At 38.9% G+C, this 20946-nt stretch overlaps 2 protein-coding genes across 5 annotated transcripts in view; one reads left to right on the plus strand and one right to left on the minus strand.

Annotated features, from left to right (window-relative positions):
* Positions 1 to 20946, plus strand: part of ATP10D (ATPase phospholipid transporting 10D (putative)) — a 105056-nt gene that overhangs the window by 61439 nt on the left and 22671 nt on the right. For all 4 annotated transcript variants that reach the window (XR_010338915.1, XM_064366813.1, XM_064366822.1 and 1 more), the window contains exons 11-16: positions 4121 to 4309; positions 7719 to 8328; positions 8969 to 9075; positions 10667 to 10793; positions 13354 to 13538; positions 18372 to 18681. Coding sequence is in view for 3 of the 4 variants with exons in the window: in XM_064366813.1 (XP_064222883.1) it covers positions 4121 to 4309; positions 7719 to 8328; positions 8969 to 9075; positions 10667 to 10793; positions 13354 to 13538; positions 18372 to 18681 (1528 nt within the window). In the remaining variant the exon portion in view is untranslated. The remainder of the gene's footprint in view (positions 1 to 4120; positions 4310 to 7718; positions 8329 to 8968; positions 9076 to 10666; positions 10794 to 13353; positions 13539 to 18371; positions 18682 to 20946) is intronic.
* The window catches only part of CORIN (corin, serine peptidase), a 289036-nt gene continuing 277992 nt past the window's right edge, over positions 9903 to 20946 (minus strand). Inside the window, exon 23 of the mRNA XM_064366854.1 lies at positions 9903 to 10311. Coding sequence (XP_064222924.1) covers positions 10249 to 10311 — 63 coding nt within the window. The 3' untranslated portion in view covers positions 9903 to 10248. The remainder of the gene's footprint in view (positions 10312 to 20946) is intronic.

Raw genomic sequence — 20946 nt, forward strand, 5'->3', positions numbered from 1 at the left:
TGTTGCCACTGTTTTGTTTGTGTTTTGCAAAACCATACCCCTAATATATAGAATAAAAAGGTCCCAGTCTTCCTCAATATAGAAGGCTATTTCTCAGTCTTTGTCTAAGCGAGTTGATTTTATCCTTTTTGAAGACTAAAGATTATTTTGACAAAGCTATATAATCTTTGATCTGAAAAATGAGCATCTGCAAATACATCATATAAAATTCTAAAAGCCCATTTGAGGAGCCCAGGTAAATAACACCAGCTTGAAGGCATTCCTTTTTTTTTTTTTTTTTTTTTTTTTTTTTGAGACGGAGTTTCGCTCTTGATACCCAGGCTGGAGCGCAATGGCGCGATCTCGGCTCACCGCAATCTCCGCTTCCTGGGTTCAGGCAATTCTCCTGCCTCAGCCTCCTGAGTAGCTGGGATTACAGGCACGCGCCACTGTGCCCAGCTAATTTTTTGTATTAGTAGAGACGGGGTTTCACCATGTTGACCAGGATGGTCTTGATCTCTTGACCTCGTGATCCACCCGCCTCGGCCTCCCAAAGTGCTGGGATTACATCCTTTTTTTTTTTTTTTGAGACGGAGTCTCGCTCTTGTTGCCCAGGCTGGAGTGCAATGGCGCGATCTCGGCTCACCGCAACCTCCGCCTCCTGGGTTGCTGTGATGTCTAAAAGTGGAAGGTTGTAAGATGGCACCCTTCAAAGGAGGTGAGTTGTGAGCCAGCAAGTGAGGATGCTAGGCAGGGTGCTGATGCAGATGTGCCAGCCTTTGGGCGTTAGAATGTCACTGAGGCCCATGAACCCTGGGTTCATATTGCCTGTTTTAGAAATAGAAATCTTTACTTTGTAAGCCAGTATTTTATTCGTCTTTCATCCTCTGGAGTTTTTCTTTTTTTTTTTTTTTTTTTTGTAAACTTTTTATTTGTACAGTTTACCCTCTTTTGATCAACACAATTTGTCATGTGATGGAGGAGTTGTAGATTTATCTTTTTTTTTTTTTTTTTAATTGCATTTTAGGTTTTGGGGTACATGTGAAAAACATGCAAAGTTGTTGCATAGGTGCATTCATGGCAGTGTGATTTGCTGCCTCCCTCCCCCTCACCCATATCTGGCATTTCTCCCCATGCTATCCCTCCCCAACTCCCCCCCCCCCGCTGTCCCCCCCACGAACCTGGAAACCATCATTCTCAGCAAACTGACACAAGAACACAAAACCAAACACCACATGTTCTCACTCATAGGAGGGTGTTGAACAAGGAGAACACATGGACACAGGGAGGGGAGCACTATACACGGGGCCTCTGGAGTTTTTCATTCAACAAGCATACTCTTTATTCTGCATGAAATGCTCCTCTCTTAGATCTTTGTATAGCTGTCTCCTTTCTGTCATTGAGTCTCAGCTCAAACATCTTCTCAGTGAAGCCTTCTCTGCCACCTAGTTCCAAGTACATTCCATCTCTCCCTTGTCTCTCTCTGTCTCAATATAAAGGCATCTTATTTATTTGTTGTTGGGATCGTTTTGGATCTACCCTCTCCCCCAGGTAGAATGTGAGTTTCATGTAAGCCAGGATCCTGTCTGTTCTGTGTACTCCTCTTCCCTTCAGTAGTGCCTGGTACCACAGATCAGCAATAAATATTTATGGGATAATGAATTTATTAATGAATTAATGGAAGGCATGGCACAATACTGGACATGAAGATGTAAAGTGATTAAGACATGGCTTCAGCCTTCAGTTTTGTTCTAGGTAGAGAAGATAGACATATAAGCAAATAATTATAGTTCTGTATTAAAGATGTAGTCATAGTAGTTAATCCAAACTATAGTAAGGCCACAAAGAAGGGAGTGATTAACTCTAAGGGAGTGAAGAAGGATTAAGAAAGGCTGCCCGGAAGACCTACAATTTAGGATTAAAATAGTGAGCAGAGAGGTTCACAGATTGGAAGAGGAAGGAAAGGCATTCGGAGCTGACAGCATGTGGTACATGCAGACATTCAGAACCACAGGGTCATGGGAGAGCGTGGTATGCAGGAGAAATTGTCAGCATGTGGTTATTGACCTTTGTCTTTTTTTTTCAGGACTGTGCTGTTTAGGAATCAGTGAGGAGAGGGTGGTGGCAATAGAAGTTATTTGTGTCCACTCTTAAGCCAAAGTTGCAGTGGTGGAGTAGTGAACCCTTAAAATGAGTGGAGTGGCATCCAGCAATGAAATGAAAAACCTTGGGTATGGGTGGAATCGGGGAGGAGTAAAAAAATAGTATTAGAGCTCCTGGGTCAACTTTAAATCCCATCTAAAGTGTCTTTGTCCATTACTCAGTTGTGGGTTATCCTAAGTTTTGCACAAACAATTATAGTGGGCTGATGCTACTCTATGTTTTAAAACAAAGTTAACATTTAAATTATATGGAAGCCATTCAAAAGATTCAACGAACACTATTAGAAGGAAAAGGGAGTTTTGGCCCATTTTTGCTTGCTTAATTTGAATTTAAATATAGGAGAGAGGAAAAAAAAAAAAAGGAGTAAACCTGAATGTGAAATCTACAATTTAGTAGGAAGGCATAATAGGAATCATGAGGGTAAATCTAAGATTTGAGATAGACAGTTACCATGCATGACTAGAACAAAGATACTAGACTCTCACCAGGAAACCAAATAAGGCTCTGTTTACATTATGGGAAGCTGTCTGCATCATACTCTGTGCTTTGATTAGAAGTATAATCAAAGCACAATAATCTGTGCTTTGATTAGAAGTATAAATGTTCTTGAATTTTAAAAAGATATCTACTTGAGCCCAGTGGGAGGTAACATGTGTTTATTTTCCAAAGAGTAACATCTTTTTCATCTGTTTGTTTCTCTCTCATTCCTTATGTGATATGAAATTAGCAAATGATAGTAACACATGATAACACACTTTTATTGCTTACCCATGTGTCAAGTACTGAGTTAGGGATCCAAAGATCAATATGGTATGGCCCTTACTTTAATGGGCCTTCCAAATTCTCTGGGGAGAGATTCCATACATATGTAAGGAATCATTTAAAGCAAGATGGTTTGAGCCTGGTTCTGAAGTAAAGACATCCAGAGAAGGCAGAAGCCGACGATCAGGGAAAAAAGAGCAAAAGTTAATAATGTAATCATGAGTCTCATAAGGAAGATTTGAATGTTGGAAGAAACAGCTATGGATACAGTCATGCAGATAAGAATTTCATGTGGTAACTCTATACCTTCACCTCAATTCAGTGACTAACTTCTTAGTCACTAGAGGGATAGCAGGGGGTGGAGGTTAGGAGAGGGATAGCATTAGGAGAAAAACATAATGTAAATGACGGGGTGATGGATGCAGCAAACCACCATGGCATGTGTATACCTATGTAACAAACCTGCACATTCTGCACATGTATCCCAGAATTTAAAGTATAATAATTATAATAAAAGAAATTAACCGATTTTAGTTGGACCAACTAAAGCATAAGAATGATCCATGCCTGGAGCTTCTTTGTATGTAGACCTTTCCTTAAATCTTCTGGGCTCTGTCATGTATATTTTTTTATGGTGCTTTTCAAGGTCTTCTATGGTCCTGACTTTATAGATTTTTCCCACTTTATTTTGACAGTACTTCTCAGCATACTTTTGCTGACCAGAGCCACACAACCCCACTTTCGCACTCTGTTCTCGCTCACCTCCAGCTTGGGCCAACTTCAGAATTAGTTCTGTTCTCATAGCCACAGCACAGCCTTTCAGTCATGCACTCATCTGCTTCCCTGAATTGACGACATAGTGTCTTAGTGCATTCAGGCTGCCATAACAAAATACTGTGTATCTCTGCTATTATGTATTTCAAAATGAGAAAACACTCAACTAGATTTGGTGGAAACCAAACTCCTGTTTAGTTTAATAGTTAAGATAGTTTCCATTGATAATATGCATTCTGGATTTTCCATTTATTTGTATATCTTTTATTTTCCTATTCTCACTTCCCATGACACAGTATACATTAAAATTGTTTTTAGAAAAATAGAGTTCACTATCTCATGATTCATTTAGATCTTGGCTATAAAAGTTGTTTCTCGTGTTGATTTAAAACTAATTTTTATATACTTATTATAACAACACACTGTCTTATTGGATCTTCAGGAAACAGATGTGGTACCAGACACCCGGCTTTTAGACAAATTTAGTCAGATTACACCCCAGCTCTTTATGCCACTAGATGAGACCATCCAAAATCTACAACTGGAAACTTTGTACATCATTGACTTCTTCATTGCATTGGCAATTTGCAACACAGTAGTGGTTTCTGCTCCTAACCAACCCCGACAAAAGGTAAGGTCTCTAATGCAAACAAGGGTCACCTTCCAGAAGATAATTTTGGGTTTAAATGTATGTGTACTGAGCCTGATATATGGATAAAAGTGATAAATAATAGCAGCTATATAACATTTAGTTAGCATTTGTTCTGTGCTCTGCACTTACCATGGCTGTGTCATGAGTCCCCAAACCCCGGGCCGGTAACAGTCTGTGGCCTGTTAGGAACCAGTCTGCACAGCAGGAGGGGAGGAGAGGGCCAGTGAGCTCTGCCTCCTGTCAGATCAGGGGCAGCATTAGATTCTCATAGGAACGTGAACCCTATTATGAACTGCACATGCAAGGGATCTAGGTTGTGCCCTTCTCATGAGAATCTAACTAATGCCCAGATAATCTAACTAATACCTGATGAGCTGAAGTCCTACCCAACCCATCAGTGGAAAATTGTCTTCACAATATTGATCCCTGGTACCAAAATGGTTGTGGACTGCTGGTCTAAGGGATTTATTGGTATTAACAAGTTTAATCCTCCTAACAATCCTATGAGTTAGATGCTATTACCCTGCTATTCTCCATTTTACAGATGAGGCTAAGTAATTTTCCCAGGGTCACAAAACTGGTTTGTGGAGAGATGGGATTTGAACCTAGGAAATATAGATAGCTCAGTGCTACTATATGATATGCCTCTAAGAAGGTAGTGATGAGAGCAGTTCTTTTTGCTTTATTTTGCCAAATTGAAGCTTTCTTTGAGGCTTCTGAGACCTCCAACGTCGTATGCAGTATATCAAGCAAAATATACAGTATTGGATTCAATTTCTTGTTTAATGATAATGTATCTTTTTGCATACCAGTTGGGTTAGATTTAATCAGTGTAAAATCCAGTACATTACCAAGCCAGATTTTTCTTTCCTTTTTTTTTTTTTTTTGAGACAGAGCCTCATCAAGTCTCTCAGACTGAAGTGCAGTGGCTGCAGTGGCGTGATCTCAGCTCACTGCAACCTCCGCCTCCCAGGTTCAAGCAATTGTCCTGCCTCAGCCTCTTGAGTAGCTGGACTTATAGGCACCCACCACCATGCCCTACTAATTTTTGTAGTGCTAGTAGAGACAGGATTACACCATGTTGGCCAGGCTGGTCTTGAACTCCTGACCTCAGGTGATCCACCCGCCTCAGCCTCCCAGAGTGCTGGGATTATAGATGTGAGCTGCCGTTTCCTGCCTTTCTTTTTTTTTCTGAGACAGGGCTTCAACTCTCATCCAGCCTGAAGCACAGTGGTGCAATCACAGCTTACTGTAGCCTTGGGCTCAAGCATTCCTACTGCCTCAGCCTTCTGAGTAGCTGGGACCGCAAGTGTTTGCCAACATCCCCAGCTAATTTTTTAAATTTTTTGTAGAGATGGGATGTTGCTATGTTTTCCAGGCTTGTCTTGAACTCCTGTGCTCAAGTAATCCTCCCACATCAGCCTCCCAGAGTGCTGGGATTACAAGCATGAGCCACTACACCTGGCCTCCCCCTCCACCAAGAAAAAAGCTGGATTTTTAAAGTCTACTTGTAGCTTAGAATTCATGGAAAATTCATTTTTAATGAAAAGGAAAACTTGTTTAACAGGCTGGTGATTCACCACTTGCTGTATTAGCCTCGTTGTGTATAACTATCTCACCTTTTACACACTTAAAATTCAATTTGCAGCACAACCCAATTCAATTTAATTTTCCATCAGTTCATTTTCTTTTGGCAGCTTCAGAGTTGGTCAACTTTAACATACAAATAATTTACTTCTAATTAAGTTGTGCTTTATCAGGACCTGTATTTTTACAAGGCTTTGCCTTCAGGAAGTTGCTCTTTGAAAAAGTAATTATGCAGTTAGAGAATAAAGTCTGTTCTTTTCCCCCTACATAATTTTTCTAATAAATCTGTTTCCAAAGTAAGCATCTTTTGGTGTTTTCCTTTTAAGAAATATTATTGCCTTATTCCCAAAGAATATATTTTACTGCTTGAAAGAAAATCTCTGAAGCATCTAAGAGTCTAAGCCTCATGGTATTTCAAGGTAATGATAGAAAGGCAGTGAATAAGTAGCTACTCAGCGTTCATGTGAAATACAGAAGCCTCATCTGTGATTGGGTTTTACGCTTCACTTCTGAGTTGCTAATAAATTTGAAAATCAATCAGCATAAGATCTTCAAATTATTATAAAATTAGTTATTTTTGGGGGAAAACTTTTTAATTTCTCGAGCATTTCTGAATGAGAAAATTTTCCCTTCCAATTAATTGGTCTTCCATGATTAGTGTGAATTTCTAAGTTTAATCACTGATGAAAGTTAAGATTTAAGAGAAACCAGGGTACAAATAAGAAAAAGTTCTATGAAAATAGAAATTCAAATCCACATTATGATATCGATAATGCTTCTTGATGAAGCTACTTTGCTTATTGGTCGTTTAAAAGTCAAAGTAGGCCGGGCGCGGTGGCTCAAGCCTGTAATCCCAGCACTTTGGGAGGCCGAGGCGGGTGGATCACGAGGTCAAGAGATCGAGACCATCCTGGTCGACATGGTGAAACCCCGTCTCTACTAATACAAAAAATTAGCTGGGCATGGTGGCGCGTGTCTGTAATCCCAGCTACTCAGGAGGCTGAGGCAGGAGAATTGCCTGGACCCAGGAGGCGGAGGTTGCGGTGAGCCGAGATCGCGCCATTGCACTCCAGCCTGGGTATCAAGAGCGAAACTCCGTCGCAAAAAAAAAAAAAAAAAAAGTCAAAGTAACAAACTTCTGTAGAATCTGGAAAATAAAAGAGAAAAATGTGTTTTGTAATCTTTGATTTACTTTCTTCTCATATTTTTATGAGTATTATTACTTATTTGTTACTTTTTTACACTAGTCTCATAGCTTTTTCAATATTGCCCTATAGACTTTATAAGCTTTATTTCTAAATAACTATATAACATTTCAAGATGTGTCTATTTTGCTATTATTGAATACTTAATTTGCTTATAATTTTAAAATTGTTATTGTTAGGATGCACACAATAACGATTATGGAGTTTCTGTATTTCAAGTTATTTCTTTAGGAAAAAAATCGCTGAAGGATGTCCACTGCTAGCAATATTAGCATTTTATATCTTTTATTATCAGTTGTCAAATTTATTTCTAAATGGTTGTAGGAATGTATGTCATTCATTTTAATATTATTAAAATATTAGCAAAGTATTAACATTTAAAATACCAATAAAAATCAAATTATTTAAATATTTATAAAAACACAAATTTTTATTTTTATTAATATTTTCCATGGTGGTTGTAAATGGAGAGCAGGCTGCTAGCCATTTAAGAGAGTGGTAACTCTTTTTATATCTAATTTATTCTCAGTTTGCCTTCAAAGTTGTTATAAACTGCTTTTGACTGTATTGAGAACTTCCTAAATTGTCTTTCATAGATCAGACACCCTTCACTGGGAGGGATGCCCATTAAGTCTTTGGAAGAGATTAAAAATCTTTTCCAGAGATTGTCTGTTCGAAGATCAAGTTCTCCATCGCTTACCAGTGGGAAAGAGCCATCTTCTGGAGTTCCAAACGCCTTTGTGAGCAGACTTCCTCTCTTTAGTCGAATGAAACTGGCTTCACCTGTGGAGGAAGAGGTCTCCCAGATGTGTGAGAGCCCCCAGTGCTCCAGTAGCTCAGCTTGCTGCACAGAAACAGAGAAACAACACAGTGATGGAGGCCTCCTGAATGGCAAGGTGGAGTCCCTCCCTGGACAGCCATTGGCCTGCAACCTGTGTTATGAGGCCGAGAGCCCAGATGAAGCGGCCTTAGTGTATGCCGCCAGGGCTTACCAATGCACTTTACAGTCCCGGACACCAGAGCAGGTCATGGTGGACTTTGCTGCTTTGGGACCGTTAACATTTCAACTTCTACACATCCTGCCCTTTGACTCAGTAAGAAAAAGAATGTCTGTTGTGGTCCGGCACCCCCTTTCCAATCAAGTTGTGGTGTATACGAAGGGTGCTGATTCTGTGATCATGGAGTTATTGTCAGTGGCTTCCCCAGGTAAGTTTATAAAAGGTTAGATAGTGATTTGAAAATCTTGGAGATTAAAAGACCACTTTCGATGGCTTTATAAAGGCAAAGAAATAGATATTTGGGGATTAATCTCATTTGGTGAAGTAGAGAGAAGCTGCCTAGGATTTGATGGGAAAGTGAATAAGTTTTGGGGCTACCCAGATCTGAGTTCAAATGTGAACTCCATCATTAGCTGGGTCTTAATAAAGTTACCTAACTATTCTGTGCATAAGTCTTCAACTCAGTGGGTCTACGAGTACCTCCTTGGTAAATTCTTGAAAGGTTTAATGACATACTGTATGCAATGTATGAAGAGCCTTTGGCCAAGTGTCTAGCAAATGGTAAGCGCCCAATAAATGTTAGCTAGCGGCATTATTATAGTTATGTTACTGTGTTATTGATTATGTGGGAACGGTGTTTGTATCAAGTTCTTGTACTTCCCTCTGCCCAAGGGGAAACGAGGGAAAGATTTATTCTGAGTGGTCCCTTTTACAGATACCCATTTGGGATTCAAAACCAGAAGACTTTTTTTGTTTGTTTAATGTGGATTAAACTATTGTTGTTTTTAAAAACATTTCTGTAATTGAGCAGACTGGTAGGAACTCAAGCGTCTTGTCCATTATTTCAGATGGAGCAAGTCTGGAAAAACAGCAGATGATAATAAGGGAGAAAACCCAGAAGCACTTGGATGACTATGCCAAACAAGGCCTTCGTACTCTATGTATAGCAAAGAAGGTGAGACTGCTTAGTGTGCTCCTCCACCTTTTTTGTTTTTTTCCCTTATTCATTGACTGGAAACCAGCATGTGGCAAACCCTAATCTAGGCACTGGGGAAAGTCCCCTGGATACTGGCTCTCTTTTTACCTTCCCTATTCTATATATTGGTTAGTTTGAAGTTTGTTCAAAGTATTTTGCTAGAAGGGTCCCTGAAAGTTATTTTCTCTTAAGTTCTTGCATGTTTCAATATGTCAGTGAGAGCCTTTATATGTAAACAGCTGTTTGGCTGGGAACAAAAATCTCTGGATCCTACTTTCATTCCCTCAGGACTTTGAAAATGTTGTTCACTCTGTCTTACAGCAGTAAATGTACTTTGAAAAGAATGCCACAGATCAGCCTTAATTTTTTCATTGTAAGTTCTTAATATTCTTTTCTTATGTACCCATAACTCTTTATATGTAAATCTAGGTAAATATCTTAGATATTATCTCAGTATTGATTATTCTGTATTGAGAATGATTTTAGTACATAGCATATTCTTTCTAAACAAAGGTGTAGTAAGAAAGAAGATAGAACTCCAAGAAATTATTTGAGGGATGTTCTGACCAGAGCTTTTCATTTCTTACCCACGTTCTAGTTCGTGGGAGCTGCATTAGGGAAAGTGGAATCTGTTGTAGACCCTAAGGAACTCAGTCAACCAGCTGCATGAGGAATCAAAAGCCTGATGGCTGGGCGCAGTGGCTCACGCCTGTAATCCCAACACTTTGGGAGACTGAGCCAGGCAGATCACCTGAGGTCAGGAGTTCGAGACCAGCCTGGCTAACATGGTGAAACCCTGTCTCTACTAAAAATACAAAATGAGCTGGGTCTGGAGGTGCATGCCTGTAATCTCAGCTACTCAGAAGGTTGAGGCAAAAAAATTACTTGAACCTGGGAGGCAGAGGTTCCAAGGAACTGAGATCGTGCCACTGTACTCCAGTCTGGGTGACAGAGCAAAACTCCATCTCAAAAAAAAAAAAAAGCCTGCCCCACACACAGTTGAAGGAAGAATGGAGAATTCAAGATCAAACCAACCCTGCCTTTTCAACTGAATGATCCTGCCCTTGATAAAAATGTAGCCCAACAGGTGTCAGATTATCTCAGATCTAAGGACCTGTGGGCAAGAATGAGTAGAGAGAGAGAGGAATTGCCTCACCCGTTTACTCCATGCTGCTTTATAAAAACTGAAGTGTAGATTTCTGCTTCTATGGCAACCTAAAGATAAAGGAAAATACATCATTTATCACTTTTCCAGGAATTTCATTTAATTTTTGTTTGGAATAAGACTTGTTTCACCTGTCTTGTTTCACTGTCATCATACATGGTACCTAGAATTTCCAGAGACGCTGAGTTAAAGGCTCCATCCATTGTCAGTGTTGCACTTGTCTGATCGCAGAGTTTGGGAAGCAAGTGTCCAGGTGGTGTGAGGATATGAACCTGACTTGGCTGTGCCCAGAGGGAGGAATATGTAAAATGAGTTGACGGTTTGATATTTTGCCAAAGGTCAGTCCTAGTATGCCTGCAAGATCATATGGCTTGCTTCATGCCTCTCTGTTAATTCTTCCCATAGGTCATGAGTGATGCTGAATATGCAGAGTGGCTGAGGAATCATTTTTTAGCTGAAACCAGCATTGACAACAGGGAAGAATTACTACTTGAATCTGCCATGAGGTTGGAGAACAGACTTACATTACTTGGTAGGTGACTGATACTGTTTTGCCTGAATGGAGGATTTTGAAAAATACTGGATATCTCTGAATAAGGGTTATTCGCTAGTGCCTTTTTTTCCACTGTGATTTAATAAACATATATGGTTCTGCCTGCCCTGTCCAGTGTGATCTCTATCCAACTTCCAGTCCATTCTGTTCTGTTTTCTACTGCAGTGAACTCTAGACTTCACTTGTGGTGGGATCAGAATGGTCACCTTAAGAAGATCACTTAAAACCCAACATTAAACATAGAATACAAAGCCAAGTAAATGTTCCAAATAAATATCTTGGTTCAAATCAAGATAAATATCAAGAATAGAGTTTCTTTTCAGGCATTGGATAAGGTGCTTAATATGCGTTATCTTTTTTTTGAACTCTCACAACGATCTCCATCTTATATAGAGGAAATTTGGGGCACAGAGCAATTCAATGACTTGTTCAAGGTCACATGCCAGTAGCTGACAGTTACTCATTAACCCAACGTGGAACTCATGTCTGCCTGACTCCAGGTCCCAGCTATTTTATCCTGCATCTGCTTCTGGACTAAATAATTTATTTTTCTTCTCTTCCTGATTTGAACTAAAGTTGCACAACTGACACTTCTTGTCTTGGATTAAATTGCATCTTAGAATTATCTGAAGTGCTTCAGAAAAAATACTGATGCCTGCATCCTATCCCCTGGGATTCTGATTCAAGTGATCTGTTGTGTGGCTTGGGCATTAGAACTTTTTAAAGCTCCCTAAAGTTATGCTAAAGGTGGTCAAGTCTGAGAACCACTGTTTAGAGTCTGGAGATCTATCTAGATTCTAACATAAGCTCTGATATACCAAGAGACCAGCTTCTGAGCTCCATTCCTCTATTTAGGAGAAAAACATTGACCTAGCTTATTATCTAGCAGATAGGGCAATGATGCCTACCCTAAGTGCTTTCTCCGTGACAGTGTAAGTAGTATAGGTCCACATTTCCTCATCTGTGATTCCAAAATCAAAAATGCTCCATGGGTTTAGTGCCAAAACTCATTTGGCAGAAAAATCAGGCCTGATTTGACATAAGACTATTTATAGTCCTTCATTATCCTAATTTGTGTGAACATTTGTAAGTTTTCTTGCAGAAATATTAATACGCTTGATTACCAAGTATTATAGAATATGGTATATGCACCATATTACTTTTTTAATATCTGAAAAACATTTCAATTCCAAAATACATATGGCCCCAATTGTTTCAGAAAAGGGAACTGTAGACCTGTGAAAGAACGTCGCAAATAAACATTACATCCTATTGGCAAGAGCATTCTTTAAAAGCCTGTCCTTTAAAGGACATGAACAGACATTTTTCTAAAGAAGACATACAAGTGGCCAACAAACATGAAAAAATGCTCAACATCACTATCAGATGCAGACAAGTGCAAATTAATGAGATACCATCTTATACCAGTCAGAATGGCTATTAAAACATCAGAAAACAACAGACGTTGGCAAGGATGCAGAGAAAAGGGAATGCTTGCACACTGCTGGTTGGAATGTAAATTAGTACAACCTCTATGGAAAACAGTATGGGGATTTCTCAAAGAACTAAAACTGGAACTACCCTTCAATCTAACAGTCCCACTACTGGGTATCTACTCAAAGGAAAATAAATCATTGTATCAAAAAGGTACCTGCACTTAGAGGTTTATTACAGCCCTGTTTACAATAGCAAAGTCGTAGAATCAATCTAAGTGTCCATCAACAAACAATTAAAGAATATGTGATATATATACATATCGTGTATGTATCACCTATATATATTTTACATCTATATATAGGTGATATATATTTCACATACACAACACGGAATCCTACTCAGCCATAAAAAAAGAATGAAATTGTGTCTTTTGCAGCAACATGGATAGAACTGGTTGCCATTATCTTAAGTGAAATAACCCAGAAACAGATAGTCAAATACCACATGTTCTCACTTATAAGTGGGAGCCAAATAATGTGTACACATGAACATGGAAAATGAAATAGTAGACATTGGAGACTCAGAAAGGCAGAGGATAGGTTCGGGGGCAAGGGACGAGAAATTACCTAAAAGGTACAATTTACCCTATTTGCATGATGGTTACACTGAGAGCCCAGATTTCACCCCTACACAATATGTCAGTGCAACAAAACTGCGTTTGCACCCCTTAAATCTATAAAAATAAAAATAAATAAAAGCCTACCCTTATTCTTGGGAATATCATAGAATAATAAATTTGTAGAATAAGGTTACATAAATAATTGACTCAAACCCCTTCAATTTACAGATTAGAAAAGTAGCCAAAAGGAGAACAAGTAAGTTTGATAAATCCATTGATCCCCGAGGCTTCCTTCCCAGAATATTACATTGCGTATAATTTTGGTCTGGGTTGTCAAACCTCCTTTGACTCTCCTGAATCAACTGGGAAGTTTATATACTTTAGGGTTGAGTTGGCTAGTAGGTATGATTAAATTGTAGACTAGGTGAGCTTCAGCTGGCTTTGGTTTCTTACAAGTCCTGTTGCATTTTGGTTATTTTTTAGGTGCTACTGGCATTGAAGACCGGCTGCAGGAGGGAGTCCCTGAATCCATAGAAGCTCTTCACAAAGCTGGAATCAAGATGTGGATGCTGACAGGGGACAAGCAGGAGACAGCTGTCAACATAGCTTATGCATGCAAGCTACTAGAGCCCAATGACAAGCTTTTTATCCTCAGTACCCAAAGTAAAGTGCGTATATTGAGATTAAACTGGTTCCTTCTGAGATTTGATGTATGCAAGCAGGAAAAACAAAACTAAACTAAACAGCAACCATTAGCTTTTCTTTTTCTTTCTTTTTTTTTTTTTTTGAGACAGAGTTTCACTCTGTCGCCCAGGCTGGAGTGCAGTGATGTGATATTTTGGCTCACTCCGACCTCCGCCTCCTAGGTTCAAGCAATTCTCCTGCCTCAGTCTCCCAAGTAGCTGGGATTACAGGCGTCCGTCACCACGCCTGGCTAATTTTTGTATTATTAGTAGAGACAGGGTTTCGCTATGTTGGGCAGGCTGGTCTCAAACTTCTGGACCTCAGGTGATCTGCCCGCTTCAGCCTCCCAAAGTGCTGGTATTACAGCATGAGCCACCGTGCCTGGCCAGCAACCATTAGCTTCTTGATAATTTTTTCTATCCAGAAACCTACCTTGTTCTCGGAAGGGTGTCATAGTTCTTCTTAAGGCTTGGTGGAAAATTATAATGATTCGGAGGAATCGTTGCTGAATAAAAGCATTAGAAAAAAGTTTTGTTTTTATTATTTTTTATTTGCCTTCCCCACCTCCACACTGGATTACCACGGATTTGACAAGATTAGCCCAAAATGGGAAAATATATCAAGTCCTGAGACAGGAATCCACCTTCCTTTCAAGATGAGAAAAAGTGATAGTTTCTATTGAAATCAGGTGAATATAAAATATTTTTATGGCAATTCTAAAAGTAGACTCTTAGAGAAATCATGCCCTCTCGTGGTAATTTCTAGATAGTGCTCCCAAGAATATCTTGTTTGAAGAACTGTTTAAGGAAAGAGGAAAATGTCGTTTTTTAAAGAAGGAATTTTAGAGACTTAGACTCAGCCCAATTTTTTCTAGTTTTGCCTCCCGCTAATCATGAATACCAATGTTTAATCAGATAAATAAGGGTTTTATTTTTCTCAGAAGCTTTCCAGTATAGCGATACCCTCCAAGACTTGTGCACATTGTTTATTTTTCTTGAAAACCTTCCTCCCACTCTTCTTCAGCGCTCAGATTTAATCACTAATATCAGTCCCATCACTGCATTTGCCTTCTCTGAAAGCTTGTGGCATTTTTCTTCAGGATCACTTCTTGAACTTTGTCACAGACTGCCTGATTGGTTAGCATGTTTTTATGGTCAGGCCTCAACCAGCACCCAACTAAATGGTACATTTTGAGAAAAAGGAAAAAAAAAGAGTGGGTTCTCCTTTACAGTGGCCTAGTGACCATAACCACAACCACCAGCCAACTCCCAGCAGCTGCAGGGGGCTGAACACAAGAAAATGCTTAGTCATTTCAGTCACCAAAATAATGTAGCCTGGGTGGCTGGTCAGGCCAGTTGTCCTGGTGCTTGAGGAGGTGAAACTATGCGTTTGAGGCCAGCCTGGGCAACATAAGAACCTGTCATTCAAAAAAAAAAAGACTATTGATCAAATGCTTGGCCGTCGCTGACCATGTATGTGGCCTTGGAGAGTTACTTACCTTCCTGTGCTGCTTTTTCCTTACTTGTAATGGGAAAGTAATGACTATTTCATGGGGTTTTTGTGGCCACCAAATGAGAAAATATAAGTTGTTTAATGAGGTGCCTAGGAGATGAGATTCAGCAGGCATTAAAAAAGAAAGGTAGAGTTTTTTGTGAACAGTAAAATCTTTAGGACTGAAATTCATTTATAATGCAGTATATCCATGTAAAAAAATTACACTTGTACTCCTTAAATTTATATAAATAGGAAATTATTCATAAATTCATAATTTACCTTATGTTTAAAGGCATTTAAAACTATCCAAGAAGTATTTACTGAGTATCTATAATTTTTTTTTGCTATCAATAGCTATTTCACATGTGTGAATTTTCCAAATAACTAAATATAATACAACAAGCATAATTTAGTTTTATCACGACTCAAGATAAAAAGCCTGGCACACAGTAGAGGCTCAGTCAGTAGTGTTTAACCCTTTCTTTCCTCCTTACACTCCGAGTCCCTCAGGAATCACTAAGAGTTTAAAAGGACTTGAAGATCATGGAGCCCAGTGTGTCACTTAGTGAAGGAATTGCTCCTGTAACATTCTAAGTAGGCAATGTGGCAGCCAGTGGAATATCTGACGTCATTTCTGTTGTGTCAACTTTACAAATTTTCATCAACATTGTTCATAAATTTACAAATTAGATTATAAGTGTTGCCAGTTACAAACTTTACCTTTTATTCTCATAGAAGTTTTTTTTTCTTCATTTGTTTTAATATAGTCATATCCTGTATGTAACTAATTATTTGCATTGGAACATATAAAGGCCTTTCAGGATTGATCATTTAATTTTTTAAGTTTTATTTTTGTAATGTCATTTAAATTTTCTCCTAAGATTGGTAACTTTCTATCTTCATAATTTATATTAGAATCTACAAAAGGCTTCTCATACATGATCTCATTTGACAATTATAACAAATAGACATAGAAGATAAATTATCTGTTTTATAACCTGAGACTCCAAATGCTTGTGGTTTCTCTAAGTACAGCTGATTACTCACCTAAAACTTTAAATATTCTGATTCCTATTTCAGTATATTTTTAATTATATATTACATATTTTATATATACAGTTGATTCTCATTTTTTGTGGAGTTACAGTTTATGTAGTTACCTTGAGCTCTGAATTAGTAAACACTGACCACTGCTTCTAGGGGAGACCAGCTTCCTCTAAGCCTCTAATTACAACATACAGTCAACAATCAATATATGACTTTGTTTCTTCTTAAATGCATCTTACTTAATATGTATATTAATAATTCATTAACATTAAATGCATCGCCAACAGCACTGTAACTTATACCCAAACAAAGCTTATCTAACATGGGTAATATCCCCATAAAATTTCCACATCTCAGCCTTTTCTGCTTAGAAACACTGCAGCACCATGATTGGGAGTCATTTTAAATAGCAAAATCACTGCAAAAAGCAGAAAGATGTAAAAAATATGGCACCAAATAGTCCATGAAAAGAAGACTTTGTTACAGTTTCAGAAGTGACAAAAGAAGGCCAAGCTTCATGGTGTTCAGCTTCAGCTGGGAATATGCATATGGCATGACTCAAATGTCACTCTATGCATGTGACACTCAGATGTCACTCTATGACATGTGACCACAAAAGCACCCCAAGGATTGTGAATTTATGAATTTTAACAAGTAGGTGAATTTACAAATGTGGAATCCACAGATAATGAAGATCAGCTGTGTGTGTATATGTATGTGTACTTCTGTTATTTTTATAATGAAAACATAGTTAATTGTAAAACCTAAACACGTACTCAAATAAATAGAAGAGTACAAAAAGTTTTATAATCAATTTATAATCCTAAAACTGTAATTAAAAATCATATTTTGGAGAATATCCACACAGACCGTATTCTATATACTGTAAGCGTACTGATGCCACAAACACTGTATTTGTGTTATTGTATAGTATTGTAGCTGTATTCTTCCATTACAGATATCTTAAACACAATCTGATGTTAATAGACATCTACATTTTCAATGACTGTGAGGCATGTTACTTTCTAAATGTACCATTTTAATTTAACCAGACTCCAAAAGGGTTTTAAAAATAATTTTTACTGTGATGTAATGAGCGTATAATGAGCATATCTGATTCATCTTTGTATTCTTTTCCTTAAGGGCTTTGGAGGTATATGGGATCAAATTCGTTCCTAAAATAAATGGAGCACCATGAACACTCCACTAGAGTGTTTATAGTTTTTGTGCTGTTTCATGCGCACGTATCCATATCTACTTCTTCCTTGCTTTTCTTATTTTGTTGTAGGTTGAGAAATACTTGATAAAACAGCATTTAAAATCAAAGCAAACAAGCTCTGAGTGAGAACTCTTTCATGAATAAACTACTTCACACTTAGTGTATACACGAAACTTAAATTCACTGCTCCTGGATTTGGAATCTGTTCTTAGTGGTCACTTGACATAGTAATTTCTGGATACACTTATTGTTAATCTTCTTGAGTAGAATTCATTCAATGAATGTTTACTGAGTACCTGATATGGTCCACTTTTAAACTTCGTGAAGGCTTCAAAAGTAAATTAAAAGTGATACCTGCCTTTAAAGAATTTCCTAACTAGTGTGAAGTTAGGATGTATGCAAATGAGATGTAGTAAGTACCACCAACATCCTGGCCAGAATGCAAGCGCCTTGAGGGCAGGAATTTTCACGTTTGTTGGTGTAGCTCCAGCTCATAGAATGTTTTCTAATATGTAGTTTCTCATTAAATAGTGAGTGAATGAATATGTGGAATCAAAAAGAAGATAAAAATAATTACTGTTTCAGATGTCTGCTGTGGGTTATCCCTTACACTAGGAGTTTTGCATGTATTATTTCACTCAATCCTCACAACAACATTATGATGCAAATAATATTTGCATTTTTAAATGAAAAAGTTAAGGCTTAGAGATGTTACACAGTTTGCCTCAGGTCAAGCAGCTAATAATTGGCAGAATGAGACCAGAGGACGCTTGGGATTCACTGTTAGAAGGCAAATTGCACACATAAAGAAATTTCACAGCTATTTCTTTATAAGAAACACAGTTGGGGCTGAGATGTTTCCCTGTCCTTTTAACCCATCCCCACATATACACAGAAGGCTCTGTGGAAGACTTGTAAAGTCTTTGAAAATAATTAGTTATTCATTATTTGGGTTTTTCTTGATTCAGCAATTGCTAAAGAAAGACAATAAAAAAAGGTAACTGGTTCTGGCACCAAAGGAGCCTGAAGGCTAACTACCTTTGCCTCTTGTTTCAAGGATGCCTGTGGGATGCTGATGAGCACAATTTTGAAAGAACTTCAGAAGAAAACTCAAGCCTCACCAGAGCAAGTGTCATTAAACGTAGATTTACCTCAACCTCCTGTCCCCCAGGACTCAGGGTTGCGAGCTGGACTCGTTATCACTGGGAAGACCCTGGAGTTTGCCCTGCAAGAAAGTCTACAAAAGCAGTTCCTGGAACTGACATCTTGGTGTCGAGCTGTGGTCTGCTGCCGAGCCACGCCACTGCAGAAAAGTGAAGTGGTGAAATTGGTCCGCAGCCATCTCCAGGTGATGACCCTGGCCATTGGTGAGTGAGGATAAATCTGGGTCCTGCACTTCCCCCTTTTATACCACATCAGAAGCCGATCCCTCTCTCTTTTTCCTCTCCCACTGTTCCTCCTATTTTCCTCCCTTTCTCTCTACCACATTCACTCTATCCCACTTCTCCATCAATTACTTGAGCACCTCTGTGAACCAGGTAGTAGGATGTGACATGGTAAACAATATAACAGTCGGGACTTCTTAGTTTAGTGTTAGACCCCCAAATCAAGGAGCTTAAGCCGGGTAATAAACTGAATGACAGAATTGAAAAATCCATGTGTTCTGCCTTCAGGAAAGCTAAATTCAAGGACATGACAATTCATTTATTTATCCATTCAACAATATTTATCAAGTACCTTCTTTGTACTAGGCATTTTTCTAAGGAATGGAAATAAAAGAGTACATAAAATTGACAAAGTACCTTTTTACAAGGAACTTACATCTAGTAGGAAGGCATACAGTAAAACAAAGCATAAATCTGTAAGGTATCAGACAGTAATAAGTACTGTTGAAAAAATAAAGTGGAATGATAAGATGTAGAGCACTGGAGATGGGGTGGGGCTACTCCTTTAAATACGGTTTTCAAAGGTCTCACTGCTAAGGTTGACTGTGAGCAGAGACTTGAAGGAAATCATAAAGGGCCATGGGAGATATGGGGAAGAACATTCCTGGAAGAGAAGACAGCGAAAGTGAAGGCCATGAGGGGAACCATGTTTGGTGTGTCAGAGGACTTTTCTGCAGGTTATTTAAGGTCAGAGAAGTGGCAGGGGGCAGATCACATAGGGTCTTAGAGGACATTATAAAATGTTAGCTTTTTTCTGAAGAGATTAGGGAGACATTGAAGGATTTGGAGCAGAAGCGGGACATGATTTGCCTTAAATTTAAAATGATCATGTTGGCTGCTCTGCCAGAGTAATTGTTGGACCGCACCCAGGCTGAACGCTATAAAAATAATTCAGCAAGAGATGTTGGCAGCTTGGGCATAGTTGGGAGCAAACGAAGGAGTGGGACGTGGTCAGATAATGGGCATGGTCTGAAGAAAGAACCAGTGACATTTGCTGACGGATTGGATATGTTATATGAGAGAAAGAGTTGTCAAAGGGAACGCCAAAGTTACGTCTAAGAACAAAAAGACCGGAACTGCCATTTACTGAAATAGTGGTGGGGAAATTGGGAGTTGGGTCTTACACATTTGAAGTTTGAAAAGGCTAGGCTGGGCGCGGTGGCTCACACCTGTAATCCCAGCACTTTGGGAGGCCGAGGCTGGTGAATCACCAGGTCAGCTATTCAAGACCAGCCTGGCCAAAATGGTGAAATTTTTAGTCTCTACTAAAAATACAAAAAATTAACTGGTCATAGTGGCAGGCACCTATAATCCCAGCTACTCAGGAGGCTGAGGCAGGAGAATAGCTTGAACCCAGGAGGTGGAGGTTGCAATGAGCTGAGATCATACCACTGCACTCCAGCCCAAGTGACAGAGTGAGACTCTGTCTCAAGAAAGAAAGAAAGAAAAGGCTATTAAATGTCTAAGCAGTGGTGTCAGGTGAGAAGTAAGAATAAAATTCTGGAATTTAGAAATAAGGATTTGGCTAGAGATATAAATTTGAGAATCAGAAGTCTAGTGGCTATCAGGCCAGATACAGTGGCTCACACCTATAATCCCAGCACTTTAGGAGGCCAAGGTAGGTGGATCACTTGAGATCAGGAGTTCAGGACTAGACTGGCCAACATGGTGAAACCTCATCTCTACTAAAAATATGAAAAATGGCCAGGCGTGGTGGTGGGAGCCTGTAATCCCATCTCTAGGGAGGCTGAGGTACAAGAATCACGTGAACCTGGGAAGCAAAGGTTACAGTGAGCTGAGATTGTGCCACTGCATTCCAGCCTGGGCCACAGAGCAAGATTCTGTCTCAAAAAATAAATAAATAAAAATAAGGAAGAGTCAAGTGGATATCAAAGCCTTGACACTAAAGAATGAGTATAACTGAAGAGAACTGTAGAATGAGATTAAGATCTCAGAGACTCCAGTGTTAAGCTGAGGACTTGGCATATCAGCTCTCTCTTTCAATGTCTGTTTTCCCTCTAGACTGCTTCCAGTCTCAGGTAACTTTTCCCCTCAGGGTGGTAATATAGCCACTGAAATTCCTAGGTTTCCATCCTATCCCATTAACAACTTGGGTGAAAAGATAGCATCACTTTTCAGATGGCTGCAGTAAAGTATCAGGATTAGGGTGGAATTTTGTTCAATTAT

This window comes from Aotus nancymaae, unplaced genomic scaffold (genome assembly GCF_030222135.1).
Source record: "Aotus nancymaae isolate 86718 unplaced genomic scaffold, 86718_ANA_hifiasm-v0.15.2.pri h1tg000006l, whole genome shotgun sequence".
In the NCBI taxonomy this organism is placed as follows: Eukaryota; Metazoa; Chordata; class Mammalia; order Primates; family Aotidae; genus Aotus; species Aotus nancymaae.